Here is a 19,375-nt window from a genome sequence, read left to right on the forward strand (position 1 = left end):
AGGGAAATAGAATGCTATTTTTCATTATGATATTGTGCAGAAATTCAGGTCAACGCACAAAAAGCAAAATGGGGCGATGAGTGAGGGGAATTGTACACTGGAAGGCCAATAGCGGCTTTTTGAATAAAAATTGTATTGTACAGAAGTTTAGAAATTCCGTCTCGTCAACGGTTTATGGGATGACGATGCGCCAGAAGCCATTGAGGACGGTGTCGCCGCGCGTTTTGACAGTGGGGTCGTGGTTCTTGACGGGGTGATGGTCTCTTTTGGTGACGAGGTCTTGGGACCGGCCAGTTGACGACGCGTGGGCGTGATGAAGCTGATCATTTCTGATGTGGCTGGCGACATACACGGCGGGAGCTCTCCCTCGAAGTGGAGCCTCTGAAAACTTTTAAAATTGTTTTTCAGACAATTTTTGAGGGGTTTTTTAATAATAAAAAGGTTTAAATTGACTTCTAAGATACCAAAAATTTAATTTTTCGGGTCCAAAAAATAGGTAGGTCTCACCTTGGCAACTGGCTCCGTTTTCGTCGACGAGGCTGGCGTTTTGAAGATCGTACGCTTTTGCGCCGTTCGTGGTGTTCTTGATGGTGTCGGCGATTGGAGACGCGTCTTTTCCTCCTTTTTCAGCTGAAAATTGGGGGAAAATTGAGGTTTTTAGCTGATTTTAGACAATTTTTAGATCATTTTAGTCTGGTCTAAAATGATCCAAAAATAGGTCAAAAATGATCCTAAAATAGTCTAAAATGGTCCTAGAATGGCTTAAAAGCATCCACAAAATGGTCCTAGAATGGTCTAAAACCATCTAAACATGACCTAAAATCACCCAAAACTTGTCTAAAATAGTCCTAGAATAGCCTAAAACCACCCAAAACTTGTCTAAAACGGTCCTAGAATGGTCTAAAATTATTCAAAAATGGTCTAAAATGATCCAAAAAATAGTCTAAAATGGTCGAAAATCATCCAAAATTTCTCAAAAATGGTCCTAAACTGATCTTCTAAAACTTTTAGAGCACTTTTGAATAATTTTAGACCAGTTTAGGGCCACTTCAGACTATTTTAAGACCATTTAAAGCCTCTTCTAACTCGAATGTTTAGCAATAATCGCTTACTTGTAGCAGGAACTTGATCTCCTGTTGATGCTCCTCCTCCACCGACGCGATGTACATCGAAGGCTCCTTGCCGTGAATCCTAATCACATCGTCTGGATTCTCCTTGAGATGTCGTCGATACGCCGACGCAATCTCCTTATCCAACGCGTTCATCCTCACGCCCAGCTCTCGATCTCTCTTGTTATCCGGCAGCACATTCGTCTTCTTGTAGTAGTCCGGCTGTCTGCGTCTCTCCTCGATCTCCAGTCTCTCGTTCCACGCCGTCTTCCATTTTTCGACCAGGTCGTAGATTCCCTTGCACGACGCGTACTTTGCCTCGAGACGCTCTCGTTCCGCCTGCATTCTGGAGAGCACGTCTTCTGAGTTTTTCGCGGGCTCGAAGACCGCCGAATAGTGTCGCTGGTCGTGCGGAATCATGCACTTCTCCCATAGATCCGCCAGCAACTCGTATTGCTCTGTCCAGCGGAACTCGATTTCTTCTAGCCATTGGTCGTAGAGAGGCTTCAACTCCTGATGGTAAGCCTTCAAATCGTCCACAATCTGTCTGGAGAACACGAACACATCCGAGTCGATGTTCGTCTCCAGAAGACTTCTCAGCTCGTCGTCTCCGTCGATTTGTTGTGCCACGTGGCTTGCCATTTCGCGCCATTGGCGAATTTCGGTTTGGAGCAGATCGACTTGCTTCCATCGTTGACTCAGATCCTCTTCCATTTCGTTGGCTGTGGAGGTGTATTGTTGGAAGGCGGATACAGGGAATAGCTGAAAATTCAGAAGTTTTAAAGATTCAAAAAGCTAGTGGACGTCTTCAGAAGATGTCAGCTAGCTTCTCGAGCCTTTAGAAGGCGTCAGTCAAGTCCAAAATTCTCTAGAAGCCGTTAGACTCATTCTGACGCCTTCTGGAGCCATCTGACGTTCTTTAGAATCTTCTGAAGGCTTCAAAATGATTCTGACGTCATCAGAAGCCACCAGAAGACGTCAGCTAGCTTCTTGAGCCTTTACAAGACGTAGAAAAGACTCAGAATCCTTCAGAAGACGTCAGTCAAACCTAATGTTCTCTAGAAGCCGTTCGACTCATCTTGACGTCTTCTAAAACCTTCTGAAGACTTCGAAACTATTCTGGCGTCATCAGAATCCACCAGAAGACGTCATCTAGCTTTTCAAGCCTTTCCAAAGACGTAGAAATAGCCCTCAGACGCATTTTGAGCTGTTCTGAAGACGTCCCTTCGTTCTGGTGACCTTCTAGAAGCTCAAAAATCATTCTGACGTCTTCTGAACACTCTAGAAGTCGTCAACGAGATTCTAGCAGCTTCTAGAAGACTTCGAAAACCCTAGATAACGTCTAGAACCCTTCAGAAGACGTCAGGATGCTGATGAAACTGTCTAGTGGATTCTTAACTCTAGAAGACGTCAAAATCCCTCCGACGTCATCTGCTCGTACTCACCGAGTGCAGATCATGCTCAAACTGGAACTCCGACGCGAGCCTCGTCTTCAATCGTTCCAGCTTCTCGATCAACGCCTTCTGCTCCTCGTGTCTTCTGTTGAATTCCTCCTCCAGATCCTTGACCTCTGCCTGAAGGCGTCTTCTGAGCGCAATCGATCCGTCCTTTATGTCTGCCGGCCGTTGGAATCCATTCATTTCGAGTTCTCGACGCATCTTTTCCACATTGCTCAGGTCTTCGCGAATCGAGAGTCGGAGAGATGTGACCATGTCTCTCTCGCCGGTCACCTGGAAAAAATTGGGAATTTTTGACAGATTTCGGGTCATTTTAGACCGTTTTTCATCAAATTTTCGGGGTTTTTAGCTTCCAGAACCCACTGGACGCCTCTAAAACCCCCCAAAACCCACAAATTCCCTTACCATATCATCGCACAGCTGGGTAATATGTGCGAACGCCTTCTCGACCCGATTACAGCGCATCGAGTCCTTCATATCGACCTCATCCCATAGATTCGACAACTGGTTCATTGTGTCGCGGATTTTGGCGTCGACAACCGCGTAGGCGTCGACGACGCTGTGTCTGAAAATGGATTTTTTGAAAAATTGGCTGAAAATTCGAAATGTTTACCTTCTGGACATTTTCGAGTTCTTCTACCGCTAGTAGAGCCAATTTTGTGCTTCTGAAATGATTCAAACTCTATCGGAGACAGTGGCAAAAAGAGATTTACGAGGAAATAGGTGAAAATTCAAAAATCAAAGTTTCCCACCTAAAATCATCGATTTCTTTGACTAAACTAGGTCACAATTTGCATAATCTTCGCGTAGATCGCCGAAAAATCAAAGAAATCGGTGAAAATCGAGAGGAAACGCGCAAATTAGGCCAGCAAGATTCGAATTTCGCTCGCGGTTCGCGCGGAGGTTTCTAGGCCACGGCCTCGGCGGCCAGCGGTACCCGCGCACTTTGAATTGATTTTTCGCCGGTTTTCCGGCTGAAATTCTGGATTTTCACTCGAATTTTCTAGATTTTCTAGGCAATTTTCAAAAAATGACGGGTCGCAAAAGTTACGAACCCAAACAGTGCATTCCAGGTAGGTGAATAGGCTGGGAAAATTGAAATTTCGCAATTTTCAGTAATAAATGATGTTCGAGACGAGAAATTCGCTGGAGAAACTGAGGATGGGGCGCTGGAAGAGTTCTCCGCGCTTCCGAAAATTTGGAAAAATCCAGAAAGAGTAATTCATGAGGCAAATTTCTAAAAATTCCCAAATTTTCAGCTTTCCATCCCTTCTGACTACTCCCTCTTGCTCTCATCGCTGAGCCGAGAAATCCACATGGAATCTAACTTTTCTGAAACGCTTCTAGTGCTGAAAACCATGAAAAATCGCAAAAATAGTCCAGAAAAAACCATTGACAAAATGTTCGAATTTCTGTTGACCCAAATTCTAAGAGAGGAAACTAGGAGAAAGGTGATTTTCAGGGGGTTTTTAGAGCTGAAAAATCGATTTTTTCGAGTAAAAATGGTCTGGAAATGATAAAATTGTGAGTTTTTCAGCAAAAATTAATTTTTGAAAAAATTTTTTTTTTTGAAATTTAAAAAATTTTCAAAATTTCAAAATTTCAGATTGATTCTCATATAATTCTAAAGTGGTTGGATACGGGAGACCGTCGATTTTCGAGTGAAAACATCTCGAAAAAAGCCTACGCGATTTTGAAATTGTATTTTTTGTGCCGAAGTCGAAAAGCGAAATTGGAGGTGACATTTTGAGATTCTGAGCGTAAAATTGGCCATTTTTGACTCAAAATTAGTTATTTTTGACCTAAAATTGGTCACTTTTGACACAAAATTAGTCATTTTTGACCCAAAATTAGTCATTTTTGACCCAAAATTAGTCATTTTTGACCCGAAATTAGTCATTTTTGACCCAAAATTAGTCATTTTTGACCCAAAATTAGTCATTCTTGATCTAAAATTGGTTATTTTTGACCCAAATTGGCCATTTTTGGTCCAAAATTGATAATTCTGTCCGAATTTCGCCACTTTTTGACCCAAAATCGGTCATTTTTGACCCAAAATTAATCATTTTTGATTCGAAAATTGGTCATTTTTGACCAAAAAATGCCCTTTTTTGACCCAAAATTGGTCAAATTTGCCATTTTTGACCCAAAAATTCTAGAATCTTCCAGTGTTTCCCCTGTGGATGTGTCCAAAAAATGTACATCGAGCTTTACACGGAAAATTCGAATACCCGCCTAATTGGAGCCCTAAACTCGTTGATTACCGGGAAATTGGCAGATTTGGATCCAGTTGTCAAAAGTGAGAAAATTTGAATATTTCAAATTTCGCGGAATTTTTTGAAATTGAATTCCCGCCGAAAGTGCAAATGCGCTCCATTGAAAAATCCGCGAAAATCGCTCAAAACTCGTCCAATTTTCGCCGTTTTTAAGCGGGTTTTAAGAGAATTCTCAGTAGAGCGCGCTTGCCAAAATAGAAAATTTTCAAAAAATGCTACAAAAATGAGTAATCTTCAGGACTGTTCCTCGAAATGCAGCAAATTCGCCCCATCGAATACTACGAGTACTACATTGAGCTGCTCGGCGAGCTGCAAATGTGCTCTGTTATCGATAAAACCGATGAGAAACAGTTGCCACGTGTCATTCAGCTGATTGGATTACTGTCAGAATTAAAACTAGAAGACGTCCCAAAAGCATGTGGAAAGCTGTACTATTTGATGGGGACCATGAAAGGAGATGGCAAGAAGGTATGGCAATTGCGCTCTATTGAGAATCACCTGAAAATTTGTTTTAAAGTATTGAAAATTGGACGATTTTCAAGTGATTTTCCAGGGTTCTCCAGTGGAGCGCATTTGCATTTTTTTTTCGAAAAATTCAAAATGCTTCAAAAAATGCAACAGCGCTCCATTGAGAATTCCCTTAAAAATTGCTTTAAAATAGTAAAAATTAGACGATTTTCAAGTGATTTTCCAGGGCTTTCCAGTGGAGCGCATTTGCATTTTTTTCGAAAAATTCAAATTTCTTAAAAAATGCAAGGGCGCTCGATTGAGAATTCCCTCAAAATTTGCTTTAGAATTGTAAAAATTGAACGATTTGCAAGTGATTTTCAAGGGTTTTCCAATGGAGCGAATTTGCATTTTTGATATAGAAAAATTCGAAAAAAAATGCAAGGGCGCTCCATTGAAAATTGCTTTAAAATAGTGAAAATTTGACGTTTTTGAGCGATTTTCAAAAATTTTCCACTGGAGCGTATTTGCAAAATTTTTCAAAAAAATCGAAATTCTTCAAAAATGCAAATGCGCTCCATTGAGAATTCCCAAAAAAATTCATTAAAAATAGTAAAAATTGGACGATTCTTGAGCGATTTTCATGAATTTTCCAATAGAGCGCATTTACTTTTTTTTTTCGAAAAATTCAAAATTCTTTAAAAAATGCAAAGGCGCTCCATTGAGAATCCTTTTAAAATTCGTTAAAAACAGTATAAAATAAACGATTTTCGAGCGATTTTCAATGATTTTCCAATGGAGCGCATTTGCATTTTTAGTTTTAAAAATTTGCGAATTTTTATAAATTTCTAAATAAAAATGCAAGGGCGCTCCATTGAGAATTCCTTTGAAATTTGCTTTATAGTAGTGAAAATCGGACGATTTTTAAGCGATTTTCAAGAATTTCCCAATGGAGCGCATTTGCATTTTTCGAAAAATTCTAAATTTAAAAAAAAATGCAAGGGCGCTCCATTGAGAATTACCTTAAAATTTGCTTTAAAATAGTGAAAATTAATCAATTTTCGAGCGATTTTCATAAATTTTCCAATAGAGCGCGTATGCATTTTTATATTCAAAAAATTCGAGATTTCAGAAGTCGTCAGTCATGGATAACGCCGTCAAAAGTAAACTCCTACCCAAAATTTTTGATTCGATAATTTTATCGGCGGGAGGTTCGAAAATTTTGAATTTATCTCGAAATTCTGTTCACAAAATGGTGGAATTGGTGATCAATGAAAAGTATTCGTATGCTGAACAAGCCACTATCTCATTCGCTCCATTGCAATTTTTGAATCGCATTTTTCAAGGTTTTTTTTCGATGTGGCAAGTGCGCTCTACTGAGAATCCCAGTATCGCTTTAAACGGTGAAAATTGGACGATTTTTGAGCGATTTTCAGGGATTTTCCAATGGAGCGCGTTTGCATTTCCGTTCTTAAAAATCCAATTTTTTGCAGAATTCGAAATATGGGAAAAATCATGGGCGGCACTGAAAAATCGGCTGGATTCGTTTAAGATGAGCAATCCACAAGCGCCAATCGTTTTTCTTTATTTTCTGAGCTTGATTTATAGAAATGGTGCGTTAGAGCGAATTTGCATTTTGGCGGGAATTCAAAAATTTGAATTTCTCAGATCAATCACTGATCGGGTGTCTAGTGGAGTTTCTGGAACTACAGTACCACCAGAATTCTGAGAATAGTGAAATTAAGGTGAGCAATGGGGGAAGTTTTGGGATTTTTGAAAAATCTGAATTTTCGATTTTCAGAAAATTCCAGAAAAATAATTTTCAAAAAAATTTTTTTTTGATTTTTCAGATTCTTCGATTTTCAGAAAATTTGAATGTTTTTAATTTTTCAGAGGTTTCAGATTTACGTAATTTCAGAATTTTCGAATTTTCAGCATTTTTCGAAAATTCTGAATTCTGAAATTTTGATTTTTTCAGATTTTTGAAATAAAAAATTAAAATTTCGTTTTCAGAAATTTTCGGAAATTTTAAAATTTTGAATATCTAAAATTTCAAATTTTCGATTTTTTAGAAATTTCCGAATTTCTGAATTTCTGGAATTCTGAAATTCTGTATTTCTGAAATTTTGATTTTCTGGAATTCTGAATTTTTGAATTTCTGATTTACTGAATTTCTGAATTTCTGGATTTCTGAATTTCTGAATTCCCGAATTTCTGAATTCCCGAATTCCCGAATTTCTGAATTTCTGAATTTCTGGAATTCTGAATTTCTGGAATTCTGTATTTCTGAAATTTTGATGTTTTGGAATTCTAAATTTTTAAATTTCTGTATTTTCTGAATTTTTGAATTTCTGCATTTCTGAATTTCTGAAATTCCTGAATTCCTGAATTTTCCATTTTTCCATTTTTTCGATTTCCAGATTTTTTTGAATTTTCGATTTTTCGATTTTCTAAAATTCCAATATTTTTTCTAGAAAACTATTCTAATCCTTCTGGAAATCATGGAAAGCCTCGGTGACTCCGCCCCCTCGATCAATCAATATTTCAAAGAGAATCATCCGAAGAATCGTCTGCTTCTAGACGAATCCGAAGAGCTGGAAATCGTTTTGGACCATTTTCAGAACTTTTCAAACGCTGAAATCAATCAATTCCTAGCCAAAAAATCGTTTTGCAATTCGGAATTTTCGATTTTAATCGACAAATTGAAGGATGATTTGAATTTTTCGATCACTTCTGATACATTTTGGAGGATTCTACTCGAAAAAATCGATGAGAATTCGATGATTTTTATTGAAAATCAACTGAAAATGCTCATAAATCGACAGGATCGAAAATCGATTCAGACGAAAATTGAGCAGATTTTTCGCAAAATTTTGAAGAATTTCGAAGAGAAATCGACGAAAAAATTGGAGCTGGTCTTGCTGAAATTCCCGAAAATCTTGTTTGATTTTAACGATGAGCAATGGAGATTGATGCCGCCGACGACGACGATTTCATTGGTTTCTACGCTGATTTTTGGATTTTCAGCGATTTTTGAGGGGAATGGTAATTTTTAGTTTTGGAGTTTTTTTTTTTGAAAATTCTAAAAATTCAAATTTTCTAGAAATTTTTTTCAGATTTTCATCAAATTTCAGGATTTTCAAAATCTCGAATTTTCAGAAATTCCAAAAAAGTGCTGAAAATTGAAATTTCGGACTTTTGGAAATTTTCAAATTACGCAGAATTCAGTGAATTTTCAACGTTTTTTTTTACATTTATGAAGATCTAAAAAATTCGAAAATTTCAAGATTTTTTGAAACCTGAAATTCGACATTTCTGGAAATTTCACAAAAAATTCGCAAAACATTTTTTTTTTGAATTTTTTGTAATTTAGCAAAACTTAGGCCACCACTTCAAAATGGCCTAAAAATTACACCAAATGAATACCAGGTCATTTCTAAACCATTTTGAAGTGGTGGCCTAGAAAACAAACATTTGCAAAGTTAGGCCATCAAGCGAAAATGGCCCAGAAATTTACCAAATGAATAACCGGTAAATTTTATGCCAAAAAAGTTGGTTGCCTAGAAAACTCACTTTGCGAAAGTTAGGCCACCACGTCAAAATGGTCTAGAAATCACACCAAATGAATATCGGGTCATTTCTAAGCCGTTTTGAAGTGGTGGCCGAGCTTTTGCAAACAGAGATTTCAAGGCCACCAACTTTTTTTTTGCCAAAAAATGACCTGATATTCATTTGTTGTGATTTCTGGGCCATTTTTACATGGTGGACTAACTTTTGCTAGTTACGTTTTCTAGGCGGCCACTTCAAAATGGCCTAGAAATGGCCTAACACGACTCTGGTCTGTTTTCTAGGTCATTTTGAAGTGGTGGCCGAACTTTTGCTAATTTGTTTTTACAAAAAATTCCTAAAATAATTTTTTTGCGAATTTTCAAAATTTCCAGAAATGTCGAATTTCAGATTTCAAAAATCTTCTTGAAAATTTCATTTGGTGTAATTTCTAGAAATTTCTGAAATTTCTGAAAATCTTAAAATTTCTGAAATTTGAAATATATGAGAATTCCAAAAATTCCTAATTTCCAAAATTATGGAATTTTTAAAAATTTTGAAATCCATCGAATTCTCAATTTCCCATTTTCCTAATTTCTCCGAATTTCAAAAATTTTCAAAAATCTGAATTTTCAGATTTAGTTTTTAATTTCTGAAATTTTTTCAATTTTCCAGAATCCCAAATCACTTGTCTCCTCCAACAACTCCTCTCAAAAATCACCGCTTCTCCTCCGATTTCCAATTCAAATCCACTGAAAATTCTAGAAGAAATTATTGAAAAAATCCGCGAAAATCGATTTCCAGGAAGTCTCGAAATTGGATTTTTAAAGGAAATTTACGATGAAAATCCCGAGAATTTGCAGAAAAAGGAGCGAATTCTGCAAATTTCGGCGATTTTATTCGAAAAACTGGCGGCGGAACTTCAAAGATCGGGCGATACGAACGGAAAAGCGCCATTCTGTCAGATTTCAACGATTATCGATGATTATTTGAAGAAGGTTGGGCGGCGGGAAAACGAAATTATTCAAAATTTTGAAATTTTGCAAACAATTTCGCTAAAAACGATGCGAGGCTATGTATTGATGTGGACCGAAAAATGGAATTGGCTCTTTGTTTCGAGGAAAATTTGGACGATTTTAAGCACTGCGAAAACGATGGATTCGGAATTTTTGAAGGAATTGATGGAGGTTTTGAATCAGAATCAGGTGAAAAATGGGGTTTTTTTTATCGGAAAATCTGAAAGTTTTGAAAAAAAAAGTGGCTGAAAATGGTCGGAATTGGCTGAAAATTTTCGAATTTTTGATTTTTTTGGCTTCAGAACCATTTCAGTATGTTTTTGACATCAGAAATGAGCTCAAAATCAATTTTTTAGTCTAGAAACTTGAGACCGTACGAATCGGGGAGACACCCAAAAGCGGGAGACACGAAAGCGGGAGACGAAATTGCTTACCGTACCACCGTTAATTCCCAAACCGAGAGTAACCAAACGGCCGAAAATGATGTTCAGGAGCATAAAAAAGGTCTCAAAATTTTTAAAAACATATTTTCATTTGTCTCGGGTATTTTATTCACAAATTTACTGAAAAATAGTCTAATTTTTTACAACGGAACGGTGGATTACGGTAAGCAATTGCGTACTTTCTCCCCTTTCGTCTCAAGCTTTCGTGTCTCCCGCTTTTGGGTGTATTTAGTGATTCGTACGGTCTCAGAAACTTGAAAACTAGAGGTTTCTGGCTCATTCGGTGTTTGCGTACTTTCCAACCTACAGTATCCCGAAAAATCTCGAAAATTGTCAAAATAACGCTAGAAACTTCTAGTTTTCAGTTTCTGAACCCAAATTTTGTGGGAAATTCAAATCTGGCCCCAAAATCTGTCCTACAGTATACCTTAATATCCTTTTGGTTTTTTCTCCGATTTTTTGCGAAGGTTTTAGACCTTTTTCGGTTTTTCAGCTATTTTTGAAAACTCTTTATCGATTTTTTCGGTTTTTTTGTCTGAAATTTGATAGAACGGTGTTTTGGGTTACTGTAGATTACTGTAGAATTCTCATTTTCTTGTATACGGTACTTTTTTGCAGACAAAAAAATCACTTTTTGACGTGATTTTGTTTGGAAAAAACTACAGTATCCAAGAAAATGAAATTTCTACAGTAATCTTCCGACAAAAAATTCGAAAAAATCAAAAAAAAATCTTCAAAAATACCTGAAAAATCTAAAAAAGGTCTAAAAATTTTGCAAAAAATCAAAGACAAAACCAAAAGGATATTAAGGTATGCTGTAGGACCGATTTTGGCACCAGATTAGAATTTTCCGCAGAATTTGGGTCCAGAAACTGAAAACTACAAGTTTCTAGCGTTATTTTGACAATTTTCGAGATTTTTTGGGTTACTGTAGGTTGGAAAGTACGCAAACACCGAATGAGCTAGAAACCTCTAGTTTTCGAGTTTTTAGACTAAAAAATTGATTTTGAGCTCATTTCTGATGTCGAAAACGGGCTGAAATGTCTCTGAAACCAAAAAAAATCACTAGTTCCCCGATTACGGTAGCTGCAAAAGTACGCAAACACCGAACATCAATTTCGAAACTAGAAATTGGAAACCTGCATTTTTTTTGAAAATTTGATTTCGAAAATCCTGGGTCTCAAAGTCCTCGAATTTCCAGAGTCATTCTTTTTAGGATTTCAGAATTGAAAAATTTTCAAACGTTCACAAATTTCAGCTAATTCCGGCCATTTTCAGCCTTTCTTTTCAAAAAAGTCTAAAAATTTTGCTAAAAAATCGAGGAAAAAATCAATGTTCAAAACGAAAAAAATATTAGAAATTTGACAAAAAAAATTCAATTTTTTTCTGCTATTTTCGCCATTTTTTCTCAACTTTTCCACATTTTTTTTCGGTTTTTCAGTCCCAATTTCAAATTTTTGAAATCAAGAATTTTTTTCCAGGCCCTTCTCTCGAAACTTCGCTCCACCAACAAGGAATTCGTCCAACTGGAACAGCCTCTTTGAATTTTTTTTTCAACTTTCAATATTTTTTCTTTCAAATTACGGGTTTTCCGGGTCATTTTTTCGATATTTTGTTCTCTTTTTACCTTTTATGATCTTGTGATTTTTCCAGAAAAAAAAACATATTTTTTGATCTATTTTCTCAACTTTTTTCGTCTTTTTTTCCACTGAAAATTGGAGTTTTTAACTCTGAAATATCGTTTTTTTTTCCAAATTTTCAGAATTTTTAAACCCAAATTTCTGGTGTTTCGTTTGATAATTTGAACTTTTTTGCCCAATTTTTAAAATTCTCTCGCCCTTTTTTCATCAAATTCTGAATCTAAAGCCGTCTGGAGCATTCTGAAGCCTTTTAGAGCCATTGACGTCTTCTGAAGGCTCCTGAACCCTCTCTAGAAGGCTCTGTGACGTCTTCTGAATGTTTCTATAGTTTTTTGAAAATTCCTGGAGCATTGAGAAGTCTGATACGTCGTCTGAAGGATTCTGGAGCCTTCAGGAGCTCTTTAGAGTCATTAACGTCTTCTGAAGGCTTCTGGAGCCTTTTAGAGCCTTCAGGAGCTTTTTAGAGCCATTGACGTCTTCTGAAGGCTCCTAAAGCCTTTTAGAGCCTTCAGGAGCTTTTTAGAGCCGTTGACGTCTTCTGAAGGCTTCTGGGGCCTTTTAGAGCCATTGACGTCTTCTGAAGGCTCCTGAACCCTCTCTAGAAGGCACTGTGACGTCTTCTGGACATTTCTAGCGCTTTCTAAAGCCCTCCAACCATTTTGAAGCCACTGACGTCTTCTGAAGGCTTTTTTGAATTTTTTGAATTCTGAATTTGCGAAATTTCAAAATCTTTGCAATTGGAAACTTTTAGAATTCTCGATATTCAGGAAATCTAAAAATCTGAATTCGTTTGGTTTTTCAGAATGCTAGAAGACGGTGAAATCTCGAATTCTCCGAAATCAGCGGCTCCTGCCGCCGACGATGATGATGATGATGGATTCGTCGTTGATAGAAGCTTCTTGGAGGTCATTGAGAATTCAGAAGACGTGGCAGACGATGATGCTGCTGCAAACGTGACTGGTGATTCTGAAGCAGTAAAAGACATCTCGATGGCGTCGTCGCTGTCTGGAACACCCAGTGAATGGGCGAAAAAGATGAGGAAGAGATTGTTGGAGGAATCGGTAGGTGACGCGGAATATAGATTTTTGGGGACTCTGGAAATCCAGAAATTTTGGGATTCTCAAAATTCTCGAGATTCTGGAAATTTTGAAAATTAAAAAATGGAGGTTCTGAGCTTCTCCAATTGCCTGGATTCATAGAAACAAGTTTTTGACGTCTACAGATTCTTCTAGAACGTCTTCTGGAGTGAGCATTGTAAACGATTCTGAAGTAACAGACGTCTTCTGGATGGTCGTGAAGCTTCTAGAAAACTCTATGATGGCTTCTGGACGTTTCTAGAGCTTTCTAGAGCCTCCTGGAGCATTTTTGGTGTTGCTGACGTCTTCTGAAGGCGCTTCTGTATTCTTGAAATTCTAGAAATCTGAATATTTGAGATTCCGAATTTTTCTGGAATTCTGGAAATCTCGAAATCTCGAAATTTGAATTTTCTGGATTTCTTGGAAATTTCTATATTCCAAAATCTTAGAATTCGAATAAGAATCTTCTAGAAGCCTCTAGGAGACTTTACGACGTTTTTTGAATTTTTAGAGTTTTCTCGAGCATTCTGGAGCATTTCGAAGCTACTGACGTCATCTGAAGGCTCTGTGACGTCTTCTGAATCTTTCTATAGTTTTTTTTGAAAATTTCTGGAGCATTCTGAAGTCTGATACACCTTCTGAATGCCTGAAAAGCGTCTTAACACTTCAGTCGCTCTTTGACGTCTTCTAAATTCTCTCTGGCGTCTTCTGGAACGCTCCTGGCACTTCTAGAAGCTCCCAGACGGCCCTGACGTCTTCTGAATAATCTAGAAACTTGTTCATCTTTCCAGGAACCGCAATCCCCGAGCACGGAGCCAGTTTCAAAACGTCCCCGTCGCCAGAACCTGTGCTTCAATTGCCGTGAAGAGCACTCGATTGCCGACTGTCCGCACCCGAAGAATTTCGCGGAAATTCGAAAAAACAAGCAGGAATTTCAGGCGTTACAGCAGGGGAACACAGGTGGCGCCAGAATTTCCAAGGAGACCGCCGGAGGCGCGGCGAAAGAGTCGAAATTCAAGGCCGGAAAGATATCGATAGCGTTGAGAGACGCTCTGGGATTGGGATCCGACGACCTCCCGGAATGGATCTATCGAATGAGACGGATGGGATTTCGGAAAGGATATCCACCGGGATACCTCAGAGAGTCGCTGAAACACGAGTACGGAACGCTGAAAATATTCTCGGGGGATTCGAAAGAAGAAGAGATGGAGCAGCAGTCATGTCCCATGCCCATAGTCCAGGAATCCAAAATTGTCACCTATTTGGGATTCAACAAGAGCTACGGGGCGTTGAATGATCGTGAGAAGGGAATGTTCTCGATTCCACCGATGAAGGAGTTTGTGGAGATGTTGCAAGAGGTAGGGATTTCGGTTTGGACCAGGAAATGACCTAGATTGGCTCAGAGAGCGGTCTAGAATAGTCAAAATTGGTCTAGAACGATCTGGAATAGTTTAGAATGGTCTAGAATGGCCTAGAACCCGAAAACAGCAAAAATCCTAGGCCACGCTCTTCAAAATTGTCTTCTAGCCGGATTTTTACCTAAAATGGTCTAGAAAGAGTCTAAAATGGCACAGAATTATCTAGAATTCACAAAAATGCCCTCAAATTGGTCATGGCCTAGAAACCCAAATATCATCGAATATCCTAGGCCACGCTCTTCAAAATCACTTAAAAACTGAACTTTTCACATAAAATCTTAAGTTGATCTAGATAAGTTCAAAATTGGCGAAAATTGTCCAAAATGGCCTAGAATCCCAAATCTTGAAAATCCTAGGCCACCGCACTCTCTCAATTCTTGACTAGGTTCAGGACGCGAAATCGAGACACGAATGGGAGGAGAGCAGACGTCGTTGTGACCTCGAACGTCTGAAGCGACAGGAAGCAGCCGAGAAGGATTCAGAAGACGTCGCCGACGATTCTGTGATTGTCGTCGAGGAGGTGAAGGAGGAATCTGTGGTGATTCTGGAGACTTCTGAAGACGTCGTGGTGGCTGGAGAAGGCACAGAGAAATTGGTAAGATTTTTGGAATTATGTAGAAAAAAAACGGATTCTGAAGCCTTCTGAAGCTCTCCAGAATCTTCTAGAGCCTTCCAAAGCTTTCTAGAACCTTCAGAAAGCTTTTGGGGCTTTTTGAAGCCAGTGACGTCTTCTGGATCCTTGGGAGGCTTTCTAAGATGTTTTAGGAGCTTCTAGAGCTTCCTGGACTGTTCTAAAATCTTCCAACAGTTTACTGGGGACTTTTGAAGCTTGCGTCGTCTTCTGGGCCCCTCTGAAGATCTCTAGGAGTTTCAAGAAGCTTCCAGAACCTTCCAGCACCTTCCAGAATCCTTCCCACACCTTCAAAATCCATATTCCAGGGCGAATCCATCCACCAACTCATCGGCACCCCAATCATATCTCGCCGCGACGCGTCTGGCGTCTGGATTCCGCATACGACGCCCACTTTGGAGGCGTTCGCCGTCGGAATCGTTCCGTTCGAAGCGAAGGAGGAGGAGAAGCCACGTGGCATTTTCAAGAAGATTATGGCGACGTTGAGAGGAGAAGAATCGAAGAGCGACGAGGATAAATGACTTGGCTGATTTTTGAAATTTCGTCATTTTTTCCTCATTTGTTTTTCTTTCTTTCTCTAACCCGCCTCTCGGTTTTACACACTCTCTCATTTCCTCTCGCCGCAGATGCGCACCGGCGGCCACTACAAATACCACTACAAATAGTTATCATTTCAATCACACAGCATTTTTGTAAACGAAAATATTATTTATTTTTCAGCCTCTTTCCAGACAATTCCTTATGAAAATCGGCTGATATTACTTGATTCTTACTTTCCCGCCTCTCTTTTTTTATTTATTTTTCCCATTTTTTCCTTGAGAATTCTATGAAAATGAGAGGTTTTTTTAACCTGAAAATTCTAGAAATTTATTTTCGAAATTCGTTTTCCGAGAGGACTACACCAGGAGTGTGGCCGAGGAAACTCAATTTTTCGGCCACCGGAGAAAAATGAATTTTCTGCCGTTTTTAGTCAATTTCCACTTTTTTTCGACTATTTTTTGAGTCAAATCGGATCTGAAATCTACAAAAGTTGTGGAATTTTCGTTTAAAACAGAAAATTATCTGAAAATTCCTAAAAAATTGAATTTTTCCATTTGCTCTTTCAAATTTCCCCTTGAATCAACCTCGCTCTATCGAACTTTTTCAAATACTTTTTTTGCTCTATTTCTCTTTTTCTTCTCGTTCCGTTGCGCATAAAAACTTCTGAAAATGTATAAAAAATTTCAGAATCTAAAAAAAATGTCAAAGGCATTCGTCGACGGACTCCTCCAATCGCACAAAGTGGTGGTGTTCAGTAAATCGTACTGTCCCTACTGTCATAAGGTGAGTTTTTACTGAAAATTTGAAAAAAAATTTTTTTCGAAAAATTCAAAAAATTTTTCTGAAAATTCGAAAAAATTACTAAAAATTTGTAAAAAATTCGAAAACCGCGCCACAAAATTGAAAAAAAATGGGCGGAGCTTAATATTTTAGGCTCGCGCTGCTTTGGACTCGGTCAACGTCAAGCCGGACGCTCTTCAATGGATCGAAATCGACGATCGCAAGGATTGTGATGAGATCCAGAACTATCTTGGAGTAAGTGGGATTTTTCTAGGCCACACCAGAAAACCTCTTCCACTTTTCAGTCTCTCACCGGAGCTCGCTCGGTCCCACGTGTCTTCATCAACGGAAAATTCTTCGGTGGAGGTGACGACACCGCGGCTGCCGCCAAAAACGGAAAACTCGCGAAACTTCTCCAAGAGGCTGGAGCCATCTAATTTATTGATTTTTTCGATTTTTTCTTTGTCAGAGTTGTCTAAAATGCCATATATAAATTGCTTTTTTCTGCTTAAAATGTGTCAAAAATTATTTGCAACCTATTAAAATATAAGCAAAAACAAACTGGATCAATTTGGCCCTGCTGGGAATCGAAACCGGATGTTGAGATTGGTAGTCTAGATTGTTATCCACTAGGCCATGGCGCCAGCGGCGCCACTTCACCTGTTTCTTGCCTGCCGTCTTCGTTTTCTTCTCGCCCACCACTCCTCACTGTCATCTACCGACTCTCCCACGCGCGGCGCCTCGCCGCACGTTTTGCCTACTGGTTAACAACCTCGCCTATCAATCTCACTACCCGAGTTCAATTCCAATCAAGTGCTATTTTCTTTCGATTTTTTCGCTTTACAAGATAATACAAAAATTTCTGCGAAATTCCATCGGAAAACTGTTTTTCCGGGTATAATTAGTAAAGCTGTCATCAATCATCATTAGATAAGCATCACAGCACCCCATCATAATATTTAAATCCCCTCCCCCCTCCTCATTGCTCACCCTAAGCCCCGCCCACTTTAAGTGCACCACCCTTTGTTGGGGAAGGAGGAAAAGGGGGTCCCGTTTCCCATTGTGTGTATGACTATGAGTATATTCAATATTCTGGTTCTTCTGTTTCGGAGATTTTGGGAACCACTTCACCACACTTTTCATTGTTCTTCAACATTTTCAAAAGATTTTCGGATGCTTTTATTAATTTTCTGGCTCTTTGGAGCAGTTTGAAAAGTATAAATATATTTATGAATGGTTTTTGAAGGTTCTGCAAAGTTTTTGAAAAAAATTTTTGAAAATTTTGGGAAAATATTGTTTGGGTCCCAAGCCATTCCAAAACATGAAAATTCGCGTAAAATTTGATTTCCGGTTGTTTGTGTGTGTGTGTCAGCATGAACATTTTTATACAATTTTGGTGGCCTAGGAAATCCCCAACTGGCCTAGTTTTTCTGCCAAAAACCATTCCAACCTAATTTTCCCAATTTTCCCACCAAATGTTTCACTCTCGACCTACTCATCCATGAATCCTATCTCTCCCTCTTTTTCTCTTTTCATCTTTTTTTTTCCAGAATCTCCAGATGTATCATTTTGGATGATTCGAAATGCGAGAAGACGTGCTCCTCCGATTTCTTGCCATCTTCCTCTTTTTCCATCCAATTTTTTGCTCCACCGCACTCAAAACATGCAAAAGTTTCTGGGTATCCAATCGGCCATCACAGGTATGCAAATGTGTTCTATTCAACATGCAAACTTTGGAAAAACACTTTCCCCGAGGAATTTCGCGAAAATTTTTGGACTAGGTCGTAAAGCATAAAAATCAAAAGACAACTTCGTTTGGTAGGAATCGAACCGGGGTGTTGAGACTGGTAGTCTAGCTTGCTAGCCACTAGACCATCTGGGCGGCGGATCGCCGCGGCACGGAGAGTCGGTAAAAAAGAGTGCGCAGCGGCGTCCGGCGGCGGCGGGAGAGGAGGGCGCCACCACCGCCATCATCTCCCTTTGTGGCACCTTTGGCCTAGTGGCTAGCAACCTAGACTACCAATCCCAAGGCCCGGGTTCGATTCCCAACAAGTCTCAATTTCTTTTGTTTTGTTTACCAAGCTATTTAACGTTAAAATTTTCAAAAAATCTCCATTGGAAAGTGGTTTTCTGAAAATATCCGAAATTTTCAGCACTATTTTTAACCGAATTTTTCATTTTCTTTGCTTCCAGGACTGCAGTTCTCTATCCCTACAAGAGCCTCCACCACTTCTGCCCAACGTCCTCTCTCTATCCGTCTCAAATAATTCGATTTTTCGAATTTCAAATTTCCCGCCCGACTACCGCCGTCTGCAATCTCTGCGTCTCGATCAGTGTCAGCTGGAGAAGCTGGAATTCGAGGCTCTTTCAGTTTTCGAGCAATTAAAGGAGCTGGATGTTTCTAGAAATTCCTTAACCAAATTGATAATTCCCAGAAATTTAGTCTCGTTGAGAGTGCTAAATTTGGCGTTTAATTCGTTTAGGTGAGTCTGTTCAATGGGGCGCGTTTGCATGTTTCAGAAAAATTTAAAAGCGCTTGTTCAATAGAGCGCATTTGCATTAGTTAGGTTGAGCTCATTAAAAATTTAAGCTGCGGGCGGTGCGAGTCATGCACCAATTCCCACGAAGATGAAGGGAAAAAAGTTGGTCCCATTCAAAAAAACTTTTTTTCCTTTTTTTTTGAAAAGAGCAAAAAAAGGAAAAAAAGAGGAAAAAAATTTTTGGACATGACCAAAAATGGGTATAATTGAGGGTATAAAAAATGGGGAGTATAGGAAATAGTCGAGATTTTTATTAGGGGTTTTAGATATTTATAAAGTTAGTGGTCCTGAGTGGAGAAATGGTTTGGCGGGAATTTAAAAAAAGGTTGAAAAAGGAAGGGACCGATTTTTCGAAAATCAACTTTCCAATATAGATTTTTTGAAACTTTTAGCAATGTCTGGCTTGGTAAAAAAAATCAAAAGAGATTTGGCCTTGGTGGGAATCGAACTCGGGTG

At 38.8% G+C, this 19,375-nt stretch overlaps 5 protein-coding genes across 5 annotated transcripts in view; 4 read left to right on the forward strand and 1 right to left on the reverse strand.

Annotated features, from left to right (window-relative positions):
- Nucleotides 1-147: 147 nt before the first annotated feature.
- On the reverse strand, nt 148-3,190 carry Cbr-spd-1 (the record flags this gene model as incomplete). Its single annotated transcript, XM_002638781.1, has 6 exons — nt 148-381; nt 508-630; nt 1,113-1,871; nt 2,555-2,839; nt 2,972-3,131; nt 3,180-3,190. 6 exons carry the CDS (start codon nt 3,188-3,190, stop codon nt 148-150), a joined length of 1,572 nt encoding a protein of 523 aa, XP_002638827.1.
- Nucleotides 3,191-3,596: 406 nt separating this feature from the next.
- CBG22034 lies at nt 3,597-10,552 on the forward strand (the record flags this gene model as incomplete). The annotated part of the gene is made up of 11 exons (XM_045241359.1): nt 3,597-3,639; nt 3,683-3,783; nt 3,826-4,017; nt 4,736-4,865; nt 5,081-5,310; nt 6,422-6,635; nt 6,783-6,902; nt 6,958-7,034; nt 7,764-8,334; nt 9,511-10,040; nt 10,208-10,552. 11 exons carry the CDS (start codon nt 3,597-3,599, stop codon nt 10,550-10,552), a joined length of 2,553 nt encoding a protein of 850 aa, XP_045097456.1.
- A 2,185-nt stretch (nt 10,553-12,737) lies between these two features.
- Nucleotides 12,738-15,580, forward strand: CBG22035 (the record flags this gene model as incomplete). Its single annotated transcript, XM_002638784.1, has 4 exons — nt 12,738-12,995; nt 13,802-14,368; nt 14,820-15,023; nt 15,368-15,580. The coding sequence occupies 4 exons, from the start codon at nt 12,738-12,740 to the stop codon at nt 15,578-15,580; spliced, it is 1,242 nt and encodes a 413-aa protein (XP_002638830.1).
- A 718-nt stretch (nt 15,581-16,298) lies between these two features.
- On the forward strand, nt 16,299-16,816 carry Cbr-glrx-10 (the record flags this gene model as incomplete). The annotated part of the gene is made up of 3 exons (XM_002638785.1): nt 16,299-16,382; nt 16,533-16,634; nt 16,685-16,816. The coding sequence occupies 3 exons, from the start codon at nt 16,299-16,301 to the stop codon at nt 16,814-16,816; spliced, it is 318 nt and encodes a 105-aa protein (XP_002638831.1).
- A 1,146-nt stretch (nt 16,817-17,962) lies between these two features.
- Nucleotides 17,963-19,375, forward strand: part of CBG22037 — a gene marked incomplete at both ends in the record, with an annotated part of 6,387 nt that continues 4,974 nt past the window's right edge. The window contains 2 exons of the mRNA XM_002638786.2: nt 17,963-18,079; nt 18,573-18,862. Coding sequence (XP_002638832.2) covers nt 17,963-18,079; nt 18,573-18,862 — 407 coding nt within the window. The remainder of the gene's footprint in view (nt 18,080-18,572; nt 18,863-19,375) is intronic.

This window comes from Caenorhabditis briggsae (assembly GCF_000004555.2).
Source record: "Caenorhabditis briggsae complete genome, chrI, whole genome shotgun sequence".
NCBI classification, from domain to species: Eukaryota; Metazoa; Nematoda; class Chromadorea; order Rhabditida; family Rhabditidae; genus Caenorhabditis; species Caenorhabditis briggsae.